General features: G+C 35.6%; 1 protein-coding gene across 1 annotated transcript; it reads right to left on the bottom strand.

The window, feature by feature from the left end:
* Positions 1-836: 836 nt before the first annotated feature.
* On the bottom strand, positions 837-22334 carry LOC129261787 (peptidylglycine alpha-hydroxylating monooxygenase-like). The gene is made up of 12 exons (XM_064099844.1): positions 21660-22334; positions 15861-15918; positions 15135-15225; positions 11471-11592; positions 10663-10746; positions 9785-9833; positions 7225-7289; positions 6437-6517; positions 5721-5797; positions 5130-5180; positions 4208-4257; positions 837-3338 (listed from the first exon to the last, which is right to left on the bottom strand). Exons 1-12 carry the CDS (start codon positions 22017-22019, stop codon positions 3158-3160), a joined length of 1269 nt encoding a protein of 422 aa, XP_063955914.1. The 5' UTR covers positions 22020-22334; the 3' UTR covers positions 837-3157.
* Positions 22335-26605: the final 4271 nt, after the last annotated feature.

Below are 26605 nucleotides of genomic sequence, written 5' to 3'. Positions count from 1 at the left end.
TCATAACTTTGAAAGTTTATTGGTCTAGTTCATAGTACTTGGACATAAGAGTAATCAAGTATCACTGAACATCCTGTGCAAATTTCAGGTCACATGACCAAGGTAAAAGGTCAATGAACTTTGGCCATGTGGGGGTATCTGTTGAATTACCATCATAACTTTGAAAAACTGATTCATGAAACTTGGACATAAGAGTAATCAAGTATCTTTGAACATCCTGTCTGAGTTTCAGGTCACATGACCAAGGTCAAAGGTCATTTGAGGTCAATGAAATTTGGCCATGTTGGGGGTATTTGTTGAATTACCATCATATATCTGTAAGTGTATTGGTCTAGTTCGTAAAACGTGGACATAAGAGTAACCAAGTATCACTGAACATCTTGTGCGAGTTACAGGTCACATGACCAAAGTCAAAGGTCATTTAAGGTCATTGAACTTTGGCCATTTTAGAGGTAATTATTAGATTGCTGTCATAACTTTCAAAGTTTATAGATATAGTGTATAAAATGTGGATATAGGGGTAATCAAGTATCACTGACAATATTTAGGTCACATGATCAAGGTCAAATGTCAATGAACGTAGTATTGTATCATATGAATGCTGTTTTTGTGAATAATTATTTTATAGTAGTTTTCAAAGTCAGCACTGCTGCTATATTGAATCGCTTGATGCAGGTGAGACAGCCAGAGGCGTTCCAATTGTTCTCTTAATACTTTCTTTAAAATCCAGGCTCATGTTCATTACCTCATCTCACTCATCTCCAGTCATCTGGTCGTCATCATCATCCCACAGATCTTTACATACTTGCACAAACTGCATTTCCAAGGCAACAGAGTTTTATGAACTAAATAGACTTTAATTTTCACATCTTATCATTAAAGTGCATACACAAACGACTAAGCATATACATATAAAGCTGCTGCCTAGGCATGATCATTCTGCTAACATATACATAAAGATACCATTTATCAAGACCCTGCAAATATTCTCTACGCCGCTAAAGGGGCCATCACATATCGTTGGTTTAGATGGCGGTTCACGACGGTTTGCCCCCGAAATTGGATGCAATCAACCCCTTTGTAGTAGAGTTAGGCCAATTTACATGGGTTACAACATTGGGTAATTCCTTTTGAATTGTGCTGGACTATCAAAGTAATAAACACCTTGTTGTATTAAGCCATTAAAACAATTTTGCCACACTCTAAAGAAAGGGCTGTGATAGTATCCAACTTGGCAGGGGGGTGAATGGCATCTAAACCTACATGTATGTGTGATTGTCCCTTTAGCCAATAAGATAAAAAAAGAAAGATAAAGCTTTGTAATTTTCTGCTAGACAGTTTTGTTTTGGCATGATGCATTTTTTGCTTTGTTTATAGTCTGGCATTATTGCAAGAATATGCAGTATTTGGTGGAATTGATTGAGCAGTGTAAAAAGTTATACCGCATTGAAACAATGTAATTAAGTAGTTTGATGGTTGGAATGTTATTAAAAGGGGAAAAAATCAAAAGCGTGGGAGGTAGGGTGGTGGTCTCACGGTATCGAGACCTGGGTTTGAGATTAAGCTGATGCATTACCGTACTACCCATTGCTCAGTTAACAGAGCTCTTAAAATTAGAGGTCCTGTTGTTAATTACAAACATTTTGTACTTTTCCCACAGTAACAGAAAATAACCAAAACAAAAAACACCAACATAGCAAAAAAATACACATAAGACATGTGTTGCATCAATAATAGCATTTTTCTTGAATTTACCCAGACTTATATCCAACATACAAATATTCTTCTACAGTCTTTCATTAACATTTGTGGTATCGCAATGCTTTTTTTTTTAAGTTCTGAAAATCAGCATACATAAGCAACAAGCAAAAATTTCCTAGTAAACACTCTTGTGAATAACAATTTGTGCTCTTTAAAGCTTGATTGAATTTATTTTCCTGATAAAAATAAAACTGCGGCAATGCTTGAGCAATTTCCAGGCATAGGCTAGCTTTTTCTTTTCTACTGATGGAAGACCTACTTGTGCTAGAGATTATTCACTGTTGCTAGAGCCATACCAAATAAGTGCAAACAGGAAAAAGTGTTGAAATGCTTTAAGCACATAATTTTTGTTAAAGCTTGCATATGCACAATTACAAGCAGAGAATTTTTTTCTGGGGCTAATTTGTTTAACTCACCAGTTCAATTTTGCTACATTTCTTTAGTTTAAATTGGACCCTATGAGAATTTTGTGGGCTCTTCTTATTTTCCCAGAATATTAAAGAAATATATATGACATAAATTTGAAAACAAATAATGAAGCCCAATAGTTTGATTGTCTTGAAGAAAAAAAAACCTTTAAATAGATCTAGTTTGAGTTCAAATATCTTGATCATACATCATATTACAATATTGATGATTTGAAATAACACAATGAATTAATGGCCCAAAATGTCCTAGCTTGCAATTCAGTTGCATATAAAATTGGTCTATTCTGTTACCTAGTGTAAGCCAATAGCATTAGTCTAATTTGCCATATCAGTTACCATTAGCATCGTAAAAGTACTGTTTGAAACCTAAAAACAACCTCACAAGATTGCACAAATTATTGTCTCATAAAAGTATTTACAATAACCACTCTTTAAATCATGTATATAGTATTTACATTCTTACCATTCCAAACAGATGGAATGATTAAAATATTGTTATGCGTGTATATGAGTTGATTTGGTGTTACATGTATGTCTATGACCAAATGGTTGAATTACAATATACATCTTTGTTTGCTTGTTTCAAAGTATCAGCAGTTTTCTTCTTATTTCCAGTCTTCTTCTTTTTTTTTCTTTTTTTTTTTTGGGGGGGGGTCAGAACAAGAAAAATATGTATAAAGAATTCAGTATATTCCATCTAACCAAATTTAACAAGGAATTTAGGTGCATATTAGTAGATTAAGGAAGTGTGCAAAAAAGTGATATGATTGCAAAAGAGAAAGAAAGAAAGAAAAGTGTTTCCCTTCAAACGAATAAAAATTGAGATAACGAATGGCATGAATTCATAATTATCATTGTTGAATCGAGACTGGATTGCCAAATGAATGTGTTTTGACTGTTTAATGAACTATCACAAACATAAAACCACCAACATATTAGGCAATGGGTTGGGACTGAGCATGAAGAGTTTACATGCTGTTTGACGGTGCATCGCTGGTGGGGCTGCTGGCTTCTTTGTCCGGTATGTTGGGTAGGTCATCGGCCCATTTATACACCCCATCCGCGTAGCATGATTGCATGTTCGGCAGCTTGCCCTCCTCGGTGTAGTACATAATGTAGAAGTTGCACATCTCGTCGTCAACCGTCATCCTGTGTTTTGAGACGAGTAAAAATGCTAGTAGTGTGAATGGGGCCAGGGGATATTCCTCCACCCTCCCCCCTTGTTTTAGGAAGGTAAAAATTACAATGTGAACAGGGCCACATAGCTTGGGGCCTTTGGATAGCCCCCCCCCCCATCCATTCTATGACCCTTATACTGAATGGTTTAACTTACCATGCTGAAATTATGGGAAGCCCAAAATATCAACAATTACATCATTGTTTGTTTTCTCTTGTTTACTTTGCTCTTTACTCATATTTGATAATAAAGAAATCAGTAGTTATTACTTCCCTGGCAGTAATGAATGATATGAGTGTCGTATGAGCTTATAAACTGAACTTGTACTGTTATAGATCGGTGTCAAAACTGGCTATCCATAGTTAAACCAAAACTTTAGACCAGAGTTTAACTTAAACCTGGTTTCAGAATATGGGCTTATCTGTTTGATTTATAATTTGTCTAAAAAAGTACACTCACAAAAGGTGTGTTCCAGATTCTTTTTAGCACAAACCACTTGAAATTGAAGAATTTCAAATCATTCTTTATCACTTATATGTTTCCTTGATCAGTAGACTTACCCCCCCCCCCCCACCTTTCCTACCCCTGGGTAAAAAAAACCTACTCATGACTGAATGTCTTGAAGCATATAGGTAGGGCCTTCATAGATCACTTCTATTGAAACTACATGGAATTCTTGCATCTCTACATTGCTGTCATCAGATATTTGATATGTCTCTGATTATTTGAGTTGAATAGAAACACTTTTGTGCAATGTAATCTGTGATTGTGTAAAAATTTAATATAACTGCTTTTCTCTCAAACTCTGTGGTCTACTTATGTGGTTTATCTTAATACTTACCCAGTGTATGTAGTCTCATCTCTGTCACTACCATACGTGCACCGTGCTGCCTATTTTCAGAAAAGGAGGGGAAAATCGTTTTAGTGGGAAAATCGTTTTAGTGGTAAAATCTTACAAATGCTTGATTGAAATGTAATTGAAGTGATTTTGTGCTATGCATTTTATGCAATACTATAGACATTTGCTGGTACATTATTCATTTTCAGTATAAAGGAAGTGATTGATTACATATTGTGCTCAGTATAGTGTTTCTATAATTATTTAAAGAGTTCATTCCATCACAGAGATTGACTGACAAAAAAGCTCACTTGTATGATGTGTGTGTGTATTTATTACTTTCATTTGTTGAACATTGTTGTTTTTAAATTCATACAATTTTCAATAAAATGTAAAATTTTACACATCTGATCTTCATTGTATTTTTACTTTTGAGATGCAATGCAAATTAAATACATGTATAAGGATGTGAAATTCCTGTTATCATTTAGTTTGATATTAATTCATCGTCCAAACCAACATTCCTAAAATTGAAAGAAGGTATATCTTATAGGTGGTTGAATGAAATATGGTAGTTGTGTAGATGATGAGGGTGATAATGATGATGATGATGATGGTTTTGATGATGATGATGATGGTGATGATGATGGTATCGATGATGATGATGATGGTATCGATGATGATGATGATGGTATTGATGATGATGGTATTGATGATGATGTTGGTGATGATGATGATGATGATGATGGTGATGATATTGATGATGTTGGTGGTGGTGATGATGATGATGATGGTGGTGATGGCGCAGGATATGATATTGTTTATGTTGGTGTTGTTGGTGGACGTTGTGCTGATGATGGTCGCAATATTGACTGTTAACTCTCTGGCCATTAAAGGCAACGGAGAAAACCTGTATATATCTTACCAGTATGTCGCCTGATTGAATCTCAACATCCTTTGTGATTGGGTTGAACATCTGTGGAGGGAAATTGATTTCAAAACATATCACTGTATTCTAAAGTGGTCATAGAATTAATAAAACATGGATGGACCTGATAAACCCTGTCACCATACATGTAGTTCATATTTATATGTCTTTTGCCCTTTTGTCTCCCATCTGTCTCTCTTCCCCTCATCGATGGCATTATCGTCTTCTTTCTTATTCTTCTTTTTTTGAAAATTTGTCCATTTCTTTTTATTAATTCTTTCTTCTCTCTTTGTCTGTTTTCCTGGCTTCTTCACCCTGTTTATCTTCTCCTCCTCATTCTCCTTCTCCTGCTTCTTCTTCTTTTCTCCTTCTTCTTCTTTTTTTTCTTCTTCCTCTTCTTTTTTTTTTCTTCTTCTTCTCCTTCATCTTCTTGTTCTTCTTCGTCTTCTTTTTTTCTTTTTCTTCTTCTCCTCCTTCTCCTTCTCCATCCTTTTCTTCTTTCTTCCTTTTCTTCTTCTTCCTCTTCTTCTCCTCCTTCCTCTTCCTCCACCTTCATCTAAATAATAATGCTAACAAACAAATCTTTACCTGAGGTAATTGTGGGCTTCGTTTTCCAATCTCTGTCCAGAATTCGTCCCTGATTCGATAGCCAGATACCAACTGTCCTGTAGGGGTTTGAACGTAATTACAATTAGGATTAGATATTTTGACAAAAAGATGATTGTTTGTTTCAATGATGAAACTTTCAAGTTAGATGTTTTAATTTGTGGAATATATTCTCTGGGTTCACTAACACAAAGCTTAGCAAACATCGTAGACCATTTTTCCCCGATTGATTGCATTGACTACAAAGAATTGATCGTCAAAATCTAGCATACGATTAATCGCTAACTGGATTATGATGATGATGGTGATGATGGTGATGATGGTGATGATGGTGATGATGGTGATGATGATGATGATGATGATGATGATGATGCTGCTGCTGCTGCTGATGATGATGATGATGATGATGATGATGATGATGATAATGATACTGCTGCTGATGATGATCATGATTATGATGGTCATGATGATGATGATGATGGTATTTTGATGGCGATAATATTGGTGTTGATGTTGATGATGGTGGTGATTACATGATCATGATGACAGTGATGATGCCGTCAACAATGAGGGTATAGATGCCACTGACTTAGAGAATTAAATACATGACATTTATATGAATATTTCGCCCCAAAGAAAATAACATTGTTACACTTTGATATAACTTTAATACGCAGTAGTTTAAAACTACATCTTACCTAGTTTGTGTGAGTGGACTCTGTATGCAAATGGATGAAGCGTGGGTCCCTCGTACTCACAGGCTGTCTCAAGATGTACATCTATCATCGTTCAAAAAATAAAACAATTATTTAGAGGCAGTACTATAATGAGCAAAATGATTTCAGAATGAAGCCCAACAAACCAATTTGAATTCCCGACGAGCAAAACAAGCGAGCAAACTTTTGACCTATTTAAAATGAAAATTAAATTTTGTGATAAATTTTGACGTAATTAAAAAAATCTTGTCCTTCTTACAATATCATTTTGTTTACATTTCTTTATTTTTCTTGGTTGTGAAATCTTTTGGGGTATATTTCTCCCAAGCACCCTCCTCCATGGGTCTTTAGAGCATTGAGTAAAGAAAAAATGCGTCGACAATACACACAAAAAATCACATTATTTGGGCTTTACTCACGAAAGCTATGTGCATGGGCGGTGTTCACGGGGCTGGTGGGAAGTTTGAAAATGTTTAATCCTCTATCTAATTTCGGGTTTTGTACAGCAGCATAATGAGAGATTGTTGTCAGTCAGTTTGCACTTGAATCTATATTTTTCCTCTCTTTTCTCGTTTTTTTTTTAAATAAATAACATTAGGATCCATGATCCATCTGTAAAAGTAAATACTGTTAACCAATCATCAGTGTCTTTCTTCTTTGGGAGGCTTAGATTGGGGTATGGAAATGTGAAAACAAAAACTACAAAAAAAAATAAAATGTTTCGTTCATAAATGAACCAAAATAATACAATCCTGTATCAGTAATCTTACCTTTTGATTTGCCAGGAATCTCGCCATCACTTCCCAAGAAGAACACTCCAGCTTTAAATGGCTGCCTAAAACATTTTTTTAAAGAAATATTGATTGATTGATTGATTGATTCTTTATTTCCATGCAAAAGATAAATCATACAACAGAAAATATATTGACAATATTTCACGGTAAAATAACAATAAACAATCATTGCATGGGAGGGGACAGTCATAAGCACAAAGGCTTGAAAAAGGACGCCCCTCAAGAAAGACTACGGCCCTGAATAAAATCAATATAAGTCATATTTAACAATAAAAGCAGGGCCAAAAGGAAAACACATCAAGCATGTTAAGAATAAATCAAATGATAATAACACACCAGCCGTGTATCGATTAATTTTACTTTATGTTTAACATACGTCGTATGAAATAATACAAAAAAATACAGTATGCAACATGATGAAACTGATGATAGAACAATATCAAATAAGTGCTAATAATGGAATGCTTAAATATGGCGAAGCTATATCAATCGTCATTTTCTTATTGTCACATCCAATTAAAGATCATTATATCTACACACAAAAAACGAGAACTATTTTCCATGAGTAAAATTGTTTTTTACATAAAGAATTAAGTGCAAAAATTCGTAACGTATGTGTTTTTACTCGAGAATCTGGGTTTCTGTTACACCTGATCTTTTTTTCAAGGACATTACTTATTAACTACTTTTCTTGAGTATCCCTGTCAGTGAAAGTATGTAAAACAATCCGTACAAATGAGTTTTTCTTCAAGTTTGTAAGGTATGATAGCAGAACGGGTGAAAAAACTCACAGCCAGGTAAAGCGATAATCTGACGATTAACTGCGCTGAGAAAATGAGTAGTATATGACTCTTGTATGTGAGTTTTGGGGTGTTGAGATCATGCATCCAAGTAATTTTACTCGGATCTCGCGTTAATTGCTTGCGCGCACACGTGATACCGGCCAAATGTGCAGAGCATGAAGACTTTTCTGGTAAGTTCTACATGTCTTTTTATTTATTTTCCCCCTTTTCTTCTATAATTACTTTTCTTGACAATAATAGCTTTATGTAATCATGGACGATGTCACTTATTTGCCCTCCTCATAAATGACTCCAGCAATCGTAGCGGCACACTGGCCTTCACTCCCTTCTGGCCCCGGGGTAGCGGCGCAACAACAGGCTGGTGTGTGGTTACCCAAACCGAGAGGCGTGAGCCTCGGATGGATGAGAATGTAGATCAATGCACCCTGTTGTCACCATAAATAGCATTTATGTTTGCCCCATACATGTAGGTCTAAGCTATTATTGTCAAGAAAAGTAATTATAGAAGAAAAGGGGGAAAATAAATAAAAAGACATGTAGAACTTACCAGAAAAGTCTTCATGCTCTGCACATTTGGCCGGTATCACGTGTGCGCGCAAGCAATTAACGCGAGATCCGAGTAAAATTACTTGGATGCATGATCTCAACACCCCAAAACTCACATACAAGAGTCATATACTACTCATTTTCTCAGCGCAGTTAATCGTCAGATTATCGCTAAAACTAATCAAGTGTGTAATATGCTCACATACTCAAAAAGTCAGTAAATATACTTTAAACATATACACTGGGTTAAGTTACTCATTAGATTGAGTTATTCAAATTTACTCACTTGATGTGTCACTATAGTGTCAAATGAAATATACTCGACAAGATGAGTTTTCAAAGTACCTTCATTGAGTGAAAGTACTCATCAAAGTATGTCGCTATAGTGTCAAAATTATTTTGACATTTGAGTACGATTACTAACACATGCAAGTTTCTGTTTTTTGTGTGTAGGCATTATAATGCAAGCATTTCGGGGAAATGAATAGAAGAAATCAACATTTCAATTTCTATGGAGACTACAAATTTAAGTACTATATAGTAATGTTAGGATGTATGTACTTGCGGTATAAGATCAGATATCTTCAACCCCCCCCCCCCCGCGGATCATGGGAACGATTTTTTAAAATATTTAATAGGGGTGCTGGTTTGGTGGAAGAAAACATTGACAATGAAAAAATAGTGAAGGAGATTTTGGTTAGATTTCTACCTTTTAGCATACCTACCTGATTTCCGGGGGGTGCATGCCTATGGTGTATAACACACGCACCACCCCCGGCAAATCTTGGGGGTGCTTCAGCTTCCCCGCTTCCCAGGGCCACGCCCCCCCCCCCCCCCCCCACCATCCATCCAGACAGTCCTTAAACGTGAAGTCACCATTGAATATAGTTCCAATCATATCTAGAATTTCTCTTTTATAAATTGAAAAGTTGTTTAATTTTTTATGCAAAGATGTTGGGCCTAATTTGTTGTACAATGTTTTATTTACAACTTCCAGTGTTAGGTTTAGGCAAGATGATTTATGATTCACTTTCCTTGTATGGAATCTCAATGTCTTCATTTTTTTTTTTTCTTTCTAATATAGGCAGGAGACATTGTAATTATACTGAACGAACAAAATGGTTGATTTAAGTAAAAAAAAAATTATTGAATGACTGTATGTTTGTTGCGATTGGCATTGAACTTACGGTTTAAGCGTCCAGGTAAGAGCAATACCGGAATTATCCGTAGAGCCGTCTAGATAGAGAAAAAGTAAAAATTTTACTTTAAAACTTGTTAGATAAATGCTCAATATCCTGGAGACTCAAAAGCTCCAACGATACGATATAATTAATAAATTAGTTAACTAATTTAATCAATTGATTTTTAGAATATTCCGAAGGTTTAATAGATGAATATTCCGAGCTTTTTTTTTCTCCAAAAATGAAATTTTCGGACGAACGAATTAAAAATATTTTACTTTCTGATCGTAAAACTTTCGGAATAACGAATCTTATGTAATTGAAGGAATTGTAAATAATCGGAATATCAATGCTTTTTTTCTCTCGGATGGGAAACCTTCGGCACAATGATGTAATGTAAAAAAGGTTGAGATATCTATCTATCTATCTATCTATCTATCTATCTAACTAACAAATTTAATTTAAGTTTGGGCCTTTTCACACGTGAATCTTGAATCATCATTGTAATGATTCCTATTGTAATCGTGACTGTGATTAGCGTTCGTGATTCTAATCATGTTCTAGTTTGGTTTCACACGTGCTAAATATTCGTTATTAGCCTTATTTTTCACTAGAATCATCATTAGAATTACGATTTTTTTACCGTGTGAAAGGGTGGCTAATCTAATGTTATTTACATTGGGCCTTTTCACACATGAATCTTGAATCATCATTGTAATGATGATTGCTATTGTAATCGTGACTGTGATTAGCGTTCGTGATTCTAATCATGTTCTAGTTTGGTTTCACATGTGCTAAATGTTCGTCATTAGCCTTATTTTTTCACTGGAATCATCATTCAAATTACGATTTTTTACCGTGTGAATGGGCGGTTAGTTACATACCTTCAAACTGGTCAGCGTGAGCATAGTGGACCTGAAGAACGAGATAGTCAATGCCGGTATCACCACCGACTTCGAACCCAATATCTGAAACGAAAAATTATCCGGATATCCGGTCATGATAATCCATAGGGTGTAAGGACACCTGTGAGAGGCCTTCTTAGTTATATACGTGTCCTTGATAATGAATAAGAATGCTTAATCATGAGTATGCAATTAACCTAAACATAGGCGTTTTGATTGGGGACAAATAACTGTTTGGTATTTTGTAATTATTGTACTTTTTTATTTTGCAAGCTCCATAACATAATTTTTTTTGAATTCCCTTTACTATCTGATCAATACGACCGTTTATATGAAATAAAAAAAATTATTGAGTTTTCGTCTCGGTCTTAAATTGGTTAGTATTTTCCCTATAAATTGCCAATCGACCTCAGAAAAGACTCCCTATCTTACATATCATAATTTGCGACAGTACACTGCAAAAACACCGGTGTTAATTTAACACCAGCACGGAATCTAGTATATATGTCGACACCAGAGAAGTGTTAAACTACACCAGTTTGGTTTCGGTCTAACACCAGATAGGTGTTTATTATACAGCACCAATTAGAATTAAAACATCATGGATTTGATCCCAAACTGGTGTTGTTTCAATACTTCTCTGGTGTGGACATATATAGATTCCCGGCTGGTGTTAAATCAACACCGGAGTTTTTGCAGTGTACTTAACACTACCTTCAATCCCTGCAGGGGATTAGAAACTCGGTATGAAAGGGGTTAATATGATTTTCACGGGGTGTTAACAAACCTTTCGGTAACTCCAGAGGAGGAGCATCCATAGCCCATGCGTATAAGATCTGAGAACCAACAGAACAGGGCGGGGCTGTCATCTTCTTACTATCCTTAGCCATATCCATCTCACCGCAGTCCCTGGGTAAAGTAATTGATTTGATTGATTCAAATCAGTTTATTAATCATTAAAACGGCAAAGTGTTAGCAAAAGAACATAAATTCAATTCAATTCATTTATTCTTTTCCATTAAGAACATGATTATGTAGAATTAAAATGTATACGTATATACAAAAAAAAATCAAATACAGTAGCATAGCAAATTAAGATTATAAGTTAGAGAAATAAATGGAAATGGAGCACCTGTAGAAAGTTTTTTTTTAAAGCTTGTAAATGGCAGGAGTCTTAGTGAAAAAAATACAAAATAATGATAACAAATAATAATAGATGGCGCATGTATCTGAATTCAACGTCTTGCCTCCCCTCCCCCCCCCCCTCCCCCACTCCCCCTCATCTATCTCTCTCAGGTAGAAAAACAAATTCAAAAGGACATTCTCCGTAATAGAAGTTGGTAATGAGTTCAATACTGTGGGCCCTGTATATCTAACTGTTTTTTTGCATATACTGCTTATCAATATTCCGTATATGTATTTTTTTACTATTTCGAGTGTTATATTTGTGAATCATAGAATTAGTTTCAAACATATTGGCAAGAGGTGGCAAAACGGTTCCTTTTATGCACTTGAATAAAAAAAATACAATAAAAGACAGTCACGAACAGTATGTTACATGCGACATGTTATTGTGCATGGACACCTGATAAGTAAATTAAAGCTGCTTATTCGGGATCCTACAAAAATATACTAATCACAAAACCAGGCAAAACACACTCCTCAGCATAATAACCATACTCACCCACACACACACACACACGCGCGCCTTTTCTCCCAACACACCCCCTCCCTGCACACACAACACACATACACGCACCCCCTCCCTGCACACACAACACACATACACGCACCCCCGCCCCTGCACACACAACACACATACACGCACCCCTCCCTGCACACACAACACACATACACGCACCCCTCCCTGCACACACAACACACATACACGCACCCCTCCCTGCACGCACAACACACATACACGCACCCCCTCCCTTCACACACATACACACACCCCCTCCCTGCACACACAACACACATACACGCACCCCTCTCTGCACACACAACACACATTCACGCACCCCCTCCCTGCACACACAACACACATACACGCACCCCCTCCCTGCACACACATACACGCACCCCTCCCTGCACACACAACACACATACACGCACCCCCTCCCTGCACACACAACACACATACAAGCACGCCCGCCCCTGCACACACAGCACACAGCAGAGCAGGAGCTTATGATTAGAAAGGTGATAAATACAATAATTATCAATGAATAAAAATCTCTTTACTTCCTTGAAGTATTTCTGTAAACTGTGCATAATTATCTTCGCATCGCATTCGTTGCTATGTTAAATTATGACTACCAAAGATATATCACATTATTGAAACGACTATTATTCAGGTTTTAGTAACCATGGCAACGGTGTAATAACTAGAAGTATGCCGTTAAAGAAGAACAGAATTGACGTATGACACAGAAAGAAAGAAAAACAGTTCATTTATTTTTCTTCTGGCTGCTATTCTTTCAAGTATTTTGTTTATAGTAGTTAGTCCCTGCACTTTATTTGTACTTGTTTATAATTATGTTTATTATCTATTGTTAAAATGTAAATGTCGCAATTTGTCATTTAATCGTTTTAGTGTTTATAGTATATGCATTATGTAATTGTATGTTTTGAAATATCAATAAATGCAGAAACACCTGCTAAAATGATTATAATTAATTCGAATGTGCCGTATTCTGTTATATTACACCAATTCGATGCTAAATCAGATTTGAAGGGGTGATTTTTTTTCTACATTCTACATTACAAACATTTGTGATTAAGTTCATTGGGAGTTAATTTAGTTAAACAATATTAGAATCAATAATTCAAAAATTGATTGAGGGGCTGCCGGTTTGTGTATACGGGAGAAATTAAGTGAACCGGAAATTAAATGTTTGACGATGACCAATTATTCTTCCATAAAATGAAAATGTATCAGACTAAGTAAGCATGAAACAAGAATTATGCGTTTGAACAACTCGTGAATCATCTTATTTCATATTCATATATCATAAGGCATTGGTAAACTAGTTTCAATATAGGCCCTATACACAGATATATAGCATTATGAAGCGTCACGTGACACTTTCTGAGTCTATATTAATCGATATCAAACGGGTACAAATTGGCTCATAAGATCGCTAATTGGCTGCTGGTTCCAAACAAGCTATTGCAACGTGGGAGTAAGCACTCGGGCAGAGTGATATATAATTGACCTTTAACTCAGAATGTCCAGAGGGGATTTCAAGTACGCTACATCATGGGTCACAATTTCTTTAATCAAATATTCATATTCATCTAAGCGATGACTTTCTGCTGGTATGGACAGGCATAATCGTCGCAAAGAAAAGACGCAGCTGGCTATGAGAATGAAAAGTTTTAGGTGTATTCAAATCAAAGAGATATTACTTACAGCTTTATATTTCTGTGATTCAAATTTACATATTTCGGCTGTGAAGTATGCTTATTCAAATGGCAATAATAATTATATCGAGGTATAAAAAGAAATTCAATCTTTATCTCAAGGTAACGCAGGCAAATAATGCAGTATTGCAATGTCCAAAAATTAAAAAAGAAAAAAGAAATGACACGTTAAAAATATTCTAGAAATAAAAAAGGAAAATACATGGATTAGAGTAAAGAAGCCATGACAAGTGTGGAATTAACAGAATAATAATAATGTGGAGTACTTGATATTCAGGATTGACAAATTTTGATCTGACAGAAATAAGGTTTCAAACTCAGGTGCTCCATCGACAAGTTCATGGACCAATGCACTTTGGCCACCGATACTGATAAAACCTCGTATCTCAAAGAAAAAAAAATGAGGGCAGCTTGAAAAGGCTATATTTAAAAATACCGCAATTGTCAGATGGTAGCAGTCTCGTATTGCCCGTAAACAGTTTTCTGGTACATGTGAAGAACGCTTTCGAGGCAAAAGAAGGTTGGTACCCATAACTTTAAAATGTAGCTTATTCTGGGCCCAGCAGTAAGGCGATCATCATTTCCAACTAAAAGATTTTAGATTTTGTACAAATCGACTTGAATAATGAAATGGCTAAAATAAGAAGGTAAGCAGAAACATAAAGCAAGTGATGAAGCCCTCTGTTTTCAGGTCCTCGATCACTTAAAAAATATTGAATTCCCTCGAAATCAGGTGATAATTGAGCCCGGGTATTTTGTATAAACATGATAAATGTCATCAGCTTTGACAAGTAGTCATTCAATGGCAGTTAATTTCCATAGCAACATAACGTTTCAGCCAAACAAAAACGCAAATGCAGTTTACAATGATGACTGATAATTATGCAGTAAATTATAAATTATCACTGACAGCATTCATAACACTAAGCCCTGCGGCACTCGTGTTTGTTTCTGGGTGAGCAACGATAAATATTTCCCTTTTCTTTTTGGAAAAATTAAATTATATAGATTGTAGGCTACCTTACCATGGTTTTTCTTGAATCATTCCCGGTTCTTTGCACCCATAGAGGAGGATGTGATGAGCTGTACCGGGGGTTGTCGCTGGAAAGAATCCCACTAGAAAAAAAATATATATTGACGCATTAAATTTCAACCGAAGCTCTCATTTACTGTTAAGTATATGATCCTGTCGGACTTAGGATAATACTATATGGTGAAACTTTGATATATGTTGTGAAACCTATAGGTAACCTTATATTGAATACTACTTAAATTGCCCCCCCCCCCAAAAAAAAAAAAAAATATATATATTATAATTATGAACTAGTTGAAAACTATAGGGGATTTGTGGTGATAAAAAGCACTGATTGAAATTCTATCAACTCACCCTTCTTAAATTTTTAATCACTTATATTTTGTTCGTAGCCTTCCTCTCTTTTTTTATTCCCACTATCTCTCTAAATCACCCCCCACCTCTCCTTCTCTCTCTCTCTCTGTCTCTCTTTCTTACGTTTATAAGGTTTATTTCCAATTTTCAAATAAAACAAATGATTTCAAATTGTTACAAACAAGAAAACCTATAATATTGGCATAATTTAAAAAAAAGTATGGGAAAGCTAACAGAGGCCAAGGGCCTTGCACAGACTCGCCTCCAATACTATAATAAAATCCAAAATGTTTCGTGGACATGTTCGCCCTTTGCATTGTCCTTATCAAATTTTAACATTAATCCCAAAAGAACATGAACTTACCAATGTTAACTCCTCTCCGTGGTGGCATCTGTACCGAGTAGCAAAAGTAGTCATTTGCCTGGAAGAAAAATAATTTAAAAAGTAAAATCTTCAAATTTCAAATATATCAGATTGTATTTATTTGTTCGTCTGCTTCGTTTGAGTGCCATTTTACACTCCCTCTTTTAAATAGTTTATACAAGCGGGTGATAAAAGTATCATTACACAGCAAAACTTTGAAGAAAAACATATAGTAGTCTTGCAAATTGTTTTATCGAGAATGTTCTACATTTACTTTTATCTTCATTGTATCATTATTTATTAATATGATTATCACATTGTTTAGTGTTTACCATAAACACTTCCCTTTTCTCTTGTAGTTATGTTAATTTATATTCATTTGTATGGTTATCATTTTAATCATATCCTATGTTGTATAATTGAGTTGAGTCGAAATGAAATAAACAAAATTTGAAACTCGAAACTTGAAATTGTGGTGTTAACCAGTATAGAGAATTACAACAGACATTTTACTCCGGTGTTAATTTTTGCTATCAGTTCAACACCCATGACTGCTACTACATCAGCAGAATCGCTTGAAGCATTTAAAAAGTATTTAAAAACTAATCTGTTTTCTTCTTACTTTTCTTGAATATTTTAAGGTAATTTGATCTGTAGTACCCCCTACAAGGAAACATTATTTTATCTGTACCCCCCCCCCCCGGCTCCTCCCCCATCCCTCTGCTCCTCGGAATAGTTTACTAGATAGATGGCGCAAAATAAATGCTGTGTTTATTATTATTATTAATATTATCATCATTATTATTATTATCATCATTATTATTATGACAACACCTTTGGTTGTTACTTTTGCTCTCTTCGGTGTTATGTTCACTCTCTAGGGTGTGATTTAACAAGAAATTTTGACACGAAATGGTGTCAGATTTTAACACCTTAATTTTTACAGTGTATAGTAGCAACGAAAGAGACGACTCTATGAGACTTAATATAGTCGATTATATAATTTGTGAACCTTCAGCAGCTCTTAAGTAATCTCAAAGCGTTTAAAGAATCATTCACTGGATGATTCATTAAAATACTTCATTTGAAGTATTTCATTAATTTCGTCATCACCTCATCAAGAGAGTCACTTTTCTTGTGAGAAAAGTACTTATCAATCTTATGAAAATTACATTTCTACTTATAGACTTACTTATCCATCTTAAATACATTCAAGATTCAAGAATTTTATTTCATCTCAATATCAACAAAATTAGCAATAAAATCAAATGTATGCAATAATGTGGCGCCAGCCCGGGGCGCCAGGTAAAAAATGCAGAGGTGAAAATGGCAGAGGTGAAAAATGGTAGAGGTGAAAATGGCAGAGGTAAAAATAGCAGTGCCGATTTGTCATTTGTACTTCTGCCATTTTTACACCGAACCAATCTGTTATACACACTTTTGTACAATTACATAAAACTTTAGATTTTATAACTAATTAATTATGGTGAGTGGGTGCCTGGAATATCCAAGGTACCTTTGGAAGCGCATATGCGTTTAAACGGAATAAGCGTTATCCCATGCCAAATTCATAAAATAGTATAAAGTAAAGCATAGTTTATTGAAACGGGAGTATCCACTAAAAACTGTAGCTTTAAAATGGGATTCATCTGGTAATTGAAAACAAAAAGGGTGCTTGTATTTCAAATGGATGCTTATAATGGTTATTTGTCATCGTTGTTATTTTGGATTTTTCTAATTGATATGAATCTGTAATATTAATGAGCATATTTTTGATGATGTCGCCGTTGTTGTAGCTGTTGTTGTTTTACATTAGAAGTTCATTCATAATGAATATATCTAAGCCTTAAAATGTATTACTATTGATTCCAAGATTTAAGATTAAATTTAACATGTATCTACAAAGCATAGGCTACTGTTCACTTTATGACATTCGTATTGGTTACAATATACTGGAGGTGACAACTCTGTGCGCACGGCTTCCAGCGAGTGCACCGTAGAAAAATTAAAGAGGAAACGACAAGAAAGTATATCAGGGGCGACGGAACCGGGGGGCAGGGGGACACTTGTCCCCCCAAATATTCCTCGTAGGAAAAATAATGCCTTTTTTTCAAAATGGAAAGTGCCCTTTTTTCCAAATGAAATGTGCCCTTTTTCCAAATGAAATACCCTTTTTTATGTAAAAAAAAAAATCATTTTAGGTTAGAAAAATCTTCTTTTTTTTTGGCTCGCGCTTCGCGCTCGCATCAATTATTGTTAAGTAAGGTACTCATTATGTCCTTGGTTACAAATTTGCTTAGAATGTCCAGTTTTCTCGTTGGAATTTCGCATATTTTCAGCTCGCGTTTCGTGCTCGCACTATTCGATTAGTTATGTATCTTATTATTCAGTCTCTAAATGCAGTCCTTATTAGGTCCCTTTTCTGGTCAGTATATAAAAAAATCAGCTCGCGCTTTGCGCTCGCATCAATTCTTTATTCAGATACACAACCTTTTCATGATAACAAAAACTGCTTGGAATGTTCAATTTTCGTGTCTTATTAAATGTAATGTTCATAAGTTTGAGCTTGCAATTTGCACACGCAACATCTTGCGAGGATGCCCGTTTAATAATACTGTATAATGAGCGCCATAATTGACCAAAAAGCTAGTTTCACACTTTAGATATGAACATTTTTCCAAACAATTAAAAAAGATTAAGGACTAAATGTATATTTCATCAGTCAGAAATGACTTCAAAAAGGCTTTGCTCAACTTAATTACTACAAAACACAATACGCAGATGATAATCTGATGGTGAAAATATCCGTTTGCACCAAAATGTCAATTTTGACCTTCTATGGCTTTGCCCCCCCCCAAAAAAAAAAAAAAAAAAAAACGGAAATACGTCCGCTGCCCCTGAGGAATATAAAATGGCTGGGAAGAAGTTATTTCCTTACAATGTTTGCAGAAAGTAATAAGAAAAAGAAGGAATCATCCTGGAGAGATAACGAAACAATAAACATGAAAAGTAGTAATAAAAGAAAGGATTTAAAAGAAAGTATTCATCAGCAATAAGATTATGTATTATTTTTGTCGATATTGTATGGCGTGAGGTTTTATTATAACTTACCATATGGTTATAGGCAAAGATGCTAAAATAAATTGATCAGATATTTGTTGCTAACTTCCTGTGGTTGTGTCGTTTTTAACTACCAGCAAAATATGACTCGGTACTCTTTATATTAAAAGCAATTAAAACCACAGAAGTCGAAGCTTGAAAATCGAATAAATATTCATTTTGATATTGTTCGTGCTTCAGAGTAAATGCTGTACAATAGCAGTGCTGAATGCATTTTAAAAAGAAACACCTTTGTTATATTAATAATAATAATAATACAAAGTATTTCTAAAGCGCCAAATCCACATGGATTATGTGCTCAAGGCGTTACGAAAAGGAAATAAGAGAAAAATTACATGGAGCAGGAAGGGACAAAGATAAAAGAAGCAGTCATGACAATGAAAGGGATATTGTTACGCTTAGAAATTAATATTCAATCAATGACAATAAGAATGGTATGACTTGAAAGCAAGGAGCGAGGGATTTTACACTGTTCCACACTGTGAACACACTGTGGGACACTCTGTGGGACACTGTATTTTTTCAGTGGGGGAAAGAGGCATGGCCCTTGCATGGGCCCTCCTCGGGTATTTACTTTATCATTTTTATGCTTTGTTAAAATTGACATAATTATATTCATGATAATAATGTGACCAACAATTTATTGTGAAACCCAACATTTTGAAACAAAACTAGAAAAAGGGAGAAATCAAAATATATCGATTGAAGTATGAAGATGCATCGGCATTCCAAAGCATAAAAAGAATATGGCTGGAGCTCCACGCACCTCTGGTTAAAAAAATAGATAGGTATGGAAATGAAAAACTAACTGATGTTTAGTGTTTTCAGCTTGCAAGTGAACCGCCTGCATGTTACGTTCGCAATAATGATGTGCAGTGATAGACAGCCCCATCAGGGGCAGCACCGGACTATTGGGTTAGGAATATACATACAAAGCAAAATAGATGGTGTAAACCGGTATACATTAAGGACTAGCTACAACATGTCGATTTACTCCTGTGCTAATTTTACGGTGCCAGTTCTTCACCCATTGGTGTGATTAAAACACATTTGGTTGTTATTTTTTCATCCTCTTGGTGTTAATAAGGACCCCATGGAAGAACAGTGGTATTTTATTAATACCGCTGAAATGGGCCATCCTCCATAATGATCTGTACGTTATGTTAAATTTGAACATGTATATATTTTATCTTTATATGGAAATAAATACAAACAAACAATATCTATGGTGCACGTGCACACTCTTTTTCTGTTTCCTTCATTCTGCCCCCTTCCCTCTCCTCCTCGATCTGAAAAAAGTACAATGGAGCGATGGCACTGCGCCAATGCACTCCCCCCACCATTGACACGTGTATATGCATTATATGATTTTAATCAAGGTAGGCCATGTTACTCTCTAAATACATAAGAGCTAATCCGGTCCCTAATCACACTTCTCTCAGACTGAGTGACCTGAGGGACCAGTCCTGATGGAATGAGATTTTAATCTTTCAAGAGTAAATTTTTACTTTTTTGAGTGAAAATTTGCACCTTTTTTACACTTTCACTCCAAAAGTCACTCTTGAAAGATTAAAATCTCATTCCAATCCTCATTTTATTCTGAGAGGAGTGTAATTATGGACCAGATTACAGTTCCTTTGCACTTTGAGAGTATGATATTCACTTCTAATTTAACGATGCTATGCATGGGTTTCACGGTAGTTGGAACGATGTCCTTTTCATTTGAAGTATTGAAATATGTCTCTGTTTGAAATGAATATAATTATTTGTATTTTATAACATATATCCCAAAATATAGGTAGCTGTGGGACGTGTGTTTTATTGAAATTATGCCTATGTTTGTTTATAATCAATTATTATATTTTGAGATATCATGTAGAGCTTTGTCAAAATAATGCCATATACATACAAATAACTTAGAATGACTTGTTACTATCAATTCATTATATTTTTTCTTATCGTGATTATTTTATTCTTTTACCATTGTTTTATATCATGTCCTTCATTAGTTTTAGCTGTAGCAAAATCTATAAATATTTTTTCATATTTCAAATTATCTTCAAACTGTAATTTGCAATATTTTGTTTTTTAAGCTTATGTTTTATGTTGATGCAATTGTATTGTAATTTATATTTCTATCGTGGATACAAACTTGTACGGGCTTTTCAAACTTTAATTCTTTTTGTATATCTTTACATGTCTTACCTGAGTGTTTTACTTGTCTAAATAAATAATAAGAAGTAAAATAGGTTGTCAATTATTAGCAGTTGTCTTTTCTATAAAATTAAATAAATTAAATCTGACGTAAATACGAATCAACATAATTTAAACATTATAAAAGATAATTACTGATTGAACTATTAAAGTCACTTGTTAATAATTAATTTTCTGTTTAATTTGTTTAAAGTTGTATATAACCTGTATGCGCCTGTATCCAGGCGTATTATACAGGTTTTACATATAACAATATAACTTGTATACAGGCGTATAATCTGTATACTCATATCCCATCACTTTTGGTTCTAGGGACGGATACCTTCTCCTGTAAACATAACTTGTACATTATTCATATTCTTTATGACAAACTGAGTTTGTATGAATTTATGTTTTCAAAAAATGAAGAAAAAAAATATTGAGAAACGGAAGAAAATAAATGCTTATATAAAATAAAAGCCATACCTTTTCAGGATGCACGTTGGGCATTCGTAACTCTGTTGTTCCATTTTCAGGTCGATCCTCAGACAATGATGATGATGATGAGGATGACTGGTAGGAGCCATCATCAAATTGTTCCATAAATGAATTATCATAGCTGAAATATAGAGGCGCCGGATAAGCACCATCACCTTCTCCACCATTCTCTAGTACCTCCTCCTCCTCCTCGATAGTGTTCTGTAAAGCATTTTCATATCTGTCTTCAAGCAGTGGTAATCTCGACAAAGCTGCTATCCATTCCTCCCTCGTGTTGGCTCCAAAAACCTGACATAGCGTCAGTAAGGAGAGAGCAAGGACGGAGAAAATCTGCCGAAAAGATGCCATGTTTTTCTTTAGTAGGATAATTATAAAGCTCCGTATGTTACGCACCTTTTTTGAGAGATAAAAAAATGTCAACCACTTTGATGTTGCGTGCTCTTTTCCGCATCCGAAGAACGAAAGGGTGCGCGTGTGTGTGACGAGAGCATGCACAGGTATATTACACTGTGTGCGTGTGTGTCATTGTGTGTGTGCACAGAGGCGCCATGGATTTTCATCGCTGCCTCTAATTGTGCGTGCATTTCCAGTGCACAGCTCATCTCGTTTAGCGAGAGTGTATGGGTTTAACGAGCGAGAATGAGATGCTCGAACGGGAGCATTGATGAGGAGGGTTTGGAGGAAGAGAAGAGGAGATATGAGAAATCCTTGCATAACAAATCAGGGAAAGAGTACGTCATTTATTGCTATGGGAACTGCCGTTCATGCTTGCGCATATATCGCCCCTGAACATGATACGCATTTCTGCTGTTTACAAATAAAATACTTCCTTCTTTTTTCCCCGTTGACAAAATGATCGTGTTAACGATTAATGTAAACAAAAATACATTTTGATAAATGGAATTTCAACACTCATCGGCAACGTATAAGAAACTGAAAAAACAGATTGTACTTTATCCCAGCCAAATTAAAAAAGCATAGGCCTACTATAATTAAATCACAATCCACATATGGCCACATTCTTGTAATATTACCTGACTAAAATCACCAGAACAATAACTATAGCTGTGATTAAAAAAAAAATCAAAAAATGAAAGTAAATGACTTTCATAGTAATCTTAATAATTTATTGTATTTTCAAATAATACAATTTGGACTCATGATATAAATCGATGGCTTCTTTTGAAATTTTATTTTATGGAAATGATTGCAATTGGAGAAACTTAGAAGGAAAGATTAAGAGACCGTGCGGCACCACGGGGGGGGGGGGGGGCTGAGGCGACAGTCCCTTATGATTTTGTACGGTATAGTAAATAAAAGAAAAAATAGGTCTAATGGAGGAATGACAAAGACGGAGGGGGAATAATAAAAGAAATCGAAAGAAAGGATGAAAATGTATAATGACTTTACCCAGTGGCGTACAGATGGGGGGCTTTGGGGTGCTTCCCCCCCCCCCTCAAAAAAAATCACGAAGAAAAAAGAGAAAACGAAAGAAAATGAAAGAGAGAAGGGTGAAATGTTATATTATTTTCTAAATATTAATGTGTCAAATTCTGTCACAAAATTAGATTTTTGTAATAAAAATGTCGAAAATTTTTCTCGCTCGCAACTTTTTATAGATTCTACCCGCTACACCATATATGACCCCTAATTTTTTTTATACGCCACTGCACGAAATAATGTAAAGATGTATATATATATATATATATACGCCACTGCACGAAATAATGTAAAGATATATAATGAGGCGAAGTGGTAATGCATTGTACTTAGTATTTCTGTATTGCTTACTCTGTAGCAAATGCCCAGATGTAACATACATTGGAGAAACCAGTACTAAATTTAGGACAGGATTCAATAATCACAGGTCTACTATCCGACAACACCGCGACGGTTTCCCGGTAGCTGAGCACTTCAACAGAGAAAATCACTCTATCAGTGATCTCAAAATAGTTCTTTTCGGAGGAGGTTATAAATCCGCGGAAGAAAAGAAACTCGCTGAACTTCGAGCCATTATTCATAGCCGAAGTTTTCAGTATGGCCTAAACAAGGATCTGTCTTGGCTGGACAAATACAATTTTTATAAATAATTTCAAGAATTTCTCATAGGTTTATTATAATTATTATTGCTCTACTCTCCTCCATACATTATTAACAGTTTAATTCAAGATAGAGTGATTTGGGAGGCCATTGTCACCTCCTTTTATCGTAATTTATTTTCTTGATATATTATAAGCCTTTATCCTTTCTATTCTTGCATTTTCATGATTGTGGTGGCGTCATAATAAGTGATTGTTACGTAACAATGATATCCTCACGAGATAATTATTACAGCCTGCGCCTCCAATATGCTTTTTTTATTATTATTATGATGGTGATGCTGTTTTGTGCGCGGTTCCATGACTACCACAATCATGAATGTTATTATATCAGTTCTTGTCTCTGTGAGCTTTATTGTATCCCTGAGGAAGACGTATGTTTAACGTCGAAAATTTGGAATTCAAAATAAACTGTTGGAACTAAGTACAATGCATTACCACTTCGCCTCATTAATATCTTCTATGTCCAACACGCGGAACGTTATATCGTTATATATATATATATACATCTTTACATTATTTTTATACGCCACTGCACGAAATAATGTAAAGATGTAATATATATATATATATATATATATATATATATATATATATATATATATATATATATATATATATATATATATATATATATATATATATATATTTATATATATATACATATATATAGGTTCTAGGACAATTACCCCCCAGACAACTACCCCCCGGACAATTACCCCCTGAGGACAATTACCCCCGGACAATTACCCCCCGGACAACTACCCCCGGACAATTACCCCCCGGACAAGTACCCCCGGACAACTACCCCCCGGACAATTACCCCTCGGACAATTACCCCCTGGACAAGTACCCCCGGACAATTACCCCCCCCGGACCATTACCCCCCGAGGACAATTACCCCCTGGACAATTACCCCGAGGACAATTACCCCCCGGACAACTACCCGCAGAAAATCCACCCTCTCCAGCATCAATGTTAGAATTAAGCGGGACCCATTGTAAGTTTTGGTCGGTGGCACAGGTTTTCGAAATATTTTCTACTTTATCTTACGTTAATAACTGTTTCTTTCTCTTTTATATTGCTCTTTCTCCTGTTCTCTCACTTTCTTCTTTTTTCCTTTTTTTTTTATTTTACCGGCGCCTTCTGCATCATGAAAAATGGGGGGAGGGGGCTTGCACCCGAAACCTCCCGTTTGGCAATGCATATATACATCAGAAAATGTGTAAATTGGCCCTCATACTAAGTTTTCATAGAACAATTTTTACAATTTCTTCAGTAGTCTGGCTACACCTGTTTGACTAAACAATGTTATCTGGCCATATATGGGTCAGGACTGGGTCCCAGGACTTGTAGAGCAGCGTCATCATCATCATCATCATGAATACTAAGACTAAAAATCTTTGCCTTCGTTTAATAATGCTATTCCAATGTAGTCATAGCTATTGATATTAAGGGCTCCCAACATGCTAATTGTTATAGCCTGGATCATTGTCAATCCGGTCAGCAAATTATGTATTATAGGCTTGTCCACAAACCCTCTTATGGTCCTCTTTAATGCATTGTAGCAATTCTGAGCTTTACCTTACTGATGCTTTTGGAGCTCTAAAATGTGCAAGCCTTCCTAGCCTTTCTCTAAAACTCTTGACATCTTCCGACACAACTTATGTCCATTGTCCATTGAGGCAACTTGTGTCGGAAGAAGACATGGTTAACGGTGTGTTCTTGTTAAAGTCCTCTTGATTGGCATTCAGTCTCCTATGCTCGACTTGTCGGATTTCAGTACAGAGAGTTGTATGATTGTCCAAAGTACATCTGCATGACACTATTAAAGTCAGCATTCATCCAGAAGAACATCCTTAGTCGTACGGAATTACGAAAAGGTTTATTCCTCTGGATAACCTCACAGTATACCCATGAGTAACACATTGTGGCAAATAAATCCTGGAAGTGGTACACACTGTCTAATCAATGTTGGATGGTATTTGATGGTGATGTTACGGGTGTTCCATTATGTTGTGTCCTCTCGTTGGAAAGGCAATAATCTGGCTTAGTCCTCCATCTGGTTTGTTCGTTGTTTCACTGAGGAATTTCTGTTTACCATAATAATCAGGACATTAATTTTATAATTTGCATACGACTTACTTAGAAACTATATCTTTAATATTTGGAGATGGTTGCCATAGGAGATTTATCAAAGAGGAAAGAACAGAAAATGGATGCTTCATCATGAAGCAGCAACTGGATTCGGCAAGAACGTCTAATCACGATTCCTGTATCTGAGAAAGATGCCTATAATGCACTTTAAGCCTTCATCATGAATTTATGAATGGCTTTCATGTCGCTCGTATAGGCAAATGCCCATTGTTACTCTTATTAAGCATGCCCAGAGATCTTGTGATCCAAGCAAGTACTCATATTCACCACCAAGACAAGTGATGATGATTATGATGATGATGGGTTCTTGTAAAGCGCCGGTATCCGCCTCAGCTGGGCGCTCATGGCACTTGCTCAAAAATAGGAAATATCTCACAAATTTCAATGTCTTCAAACAGTGCTTAGGATCATCATTCAGTTCAAGTACTGTTCTAGTAATGCTACAATTGAATTATTCTTGGGATAATTTTGGAGTGGGGAACAGAAAGGTCTTCAGGTAAGACTCAAAAGTTGATTGGGTCTCTGCTCTCCTGATAAATTGGGAAGGCTATTCCACAGCTTTGGTCCAGAGATGTAGAAGGCTCTGTCATCCCAGGTTGTGTGGCTGAGAGATTCCCTCAGCAATGCTTGATCTACTGATCTGAGACTGCGTGTTGGTCTATGCTGAGATAAGAGCTC

The sequence above is a fragment of the Lytechinus pictus genome, chromosome 5 (genome assembly GCF_037042905.1).
Source record: "Lytechinus pictus isolate F3 Inbred chromosome 5, Lp3.0, whole genome shotgun sequence".
Taxonomy (NCBI): Eukaryota; Metazoa; Echinodermata; class Echinoidea; order Temnopleuroida; family Toxopneustidae; genus Lytechinus; species Lytechinus pictus.
The sequence above is the reverse complement of the archived record's forward strand: the minus strand, read 5'-3'. Positions and strand labels throughout refer to the sequence as shown.

Excerpts from the sequence above, each read along its gene's own strand:
- LOC129261787 (XM_064099844.1), bottom strand. The coding sequence starts at position 22,019 with ATGGCATCTTTTCGGCAGATTTTCTCCGTCCTTGCTCTCTCCTTACTG. Across the intron at positions 11,593-15,134 it reads ATGATTCAAGAAAAACCATG|GGACTGCGGTGAGATGGATA; the intron begins GTAAGGTAGCCT and ends TACTTTACCCAG. Across the intron at positions 5,798-6,436 it reads AGTCCACTCACACAAACTAG|GACAGTTGGTATCTGGCTAT; the intron begins GTAAGATGTAGT and ends AAACCCCTACAG.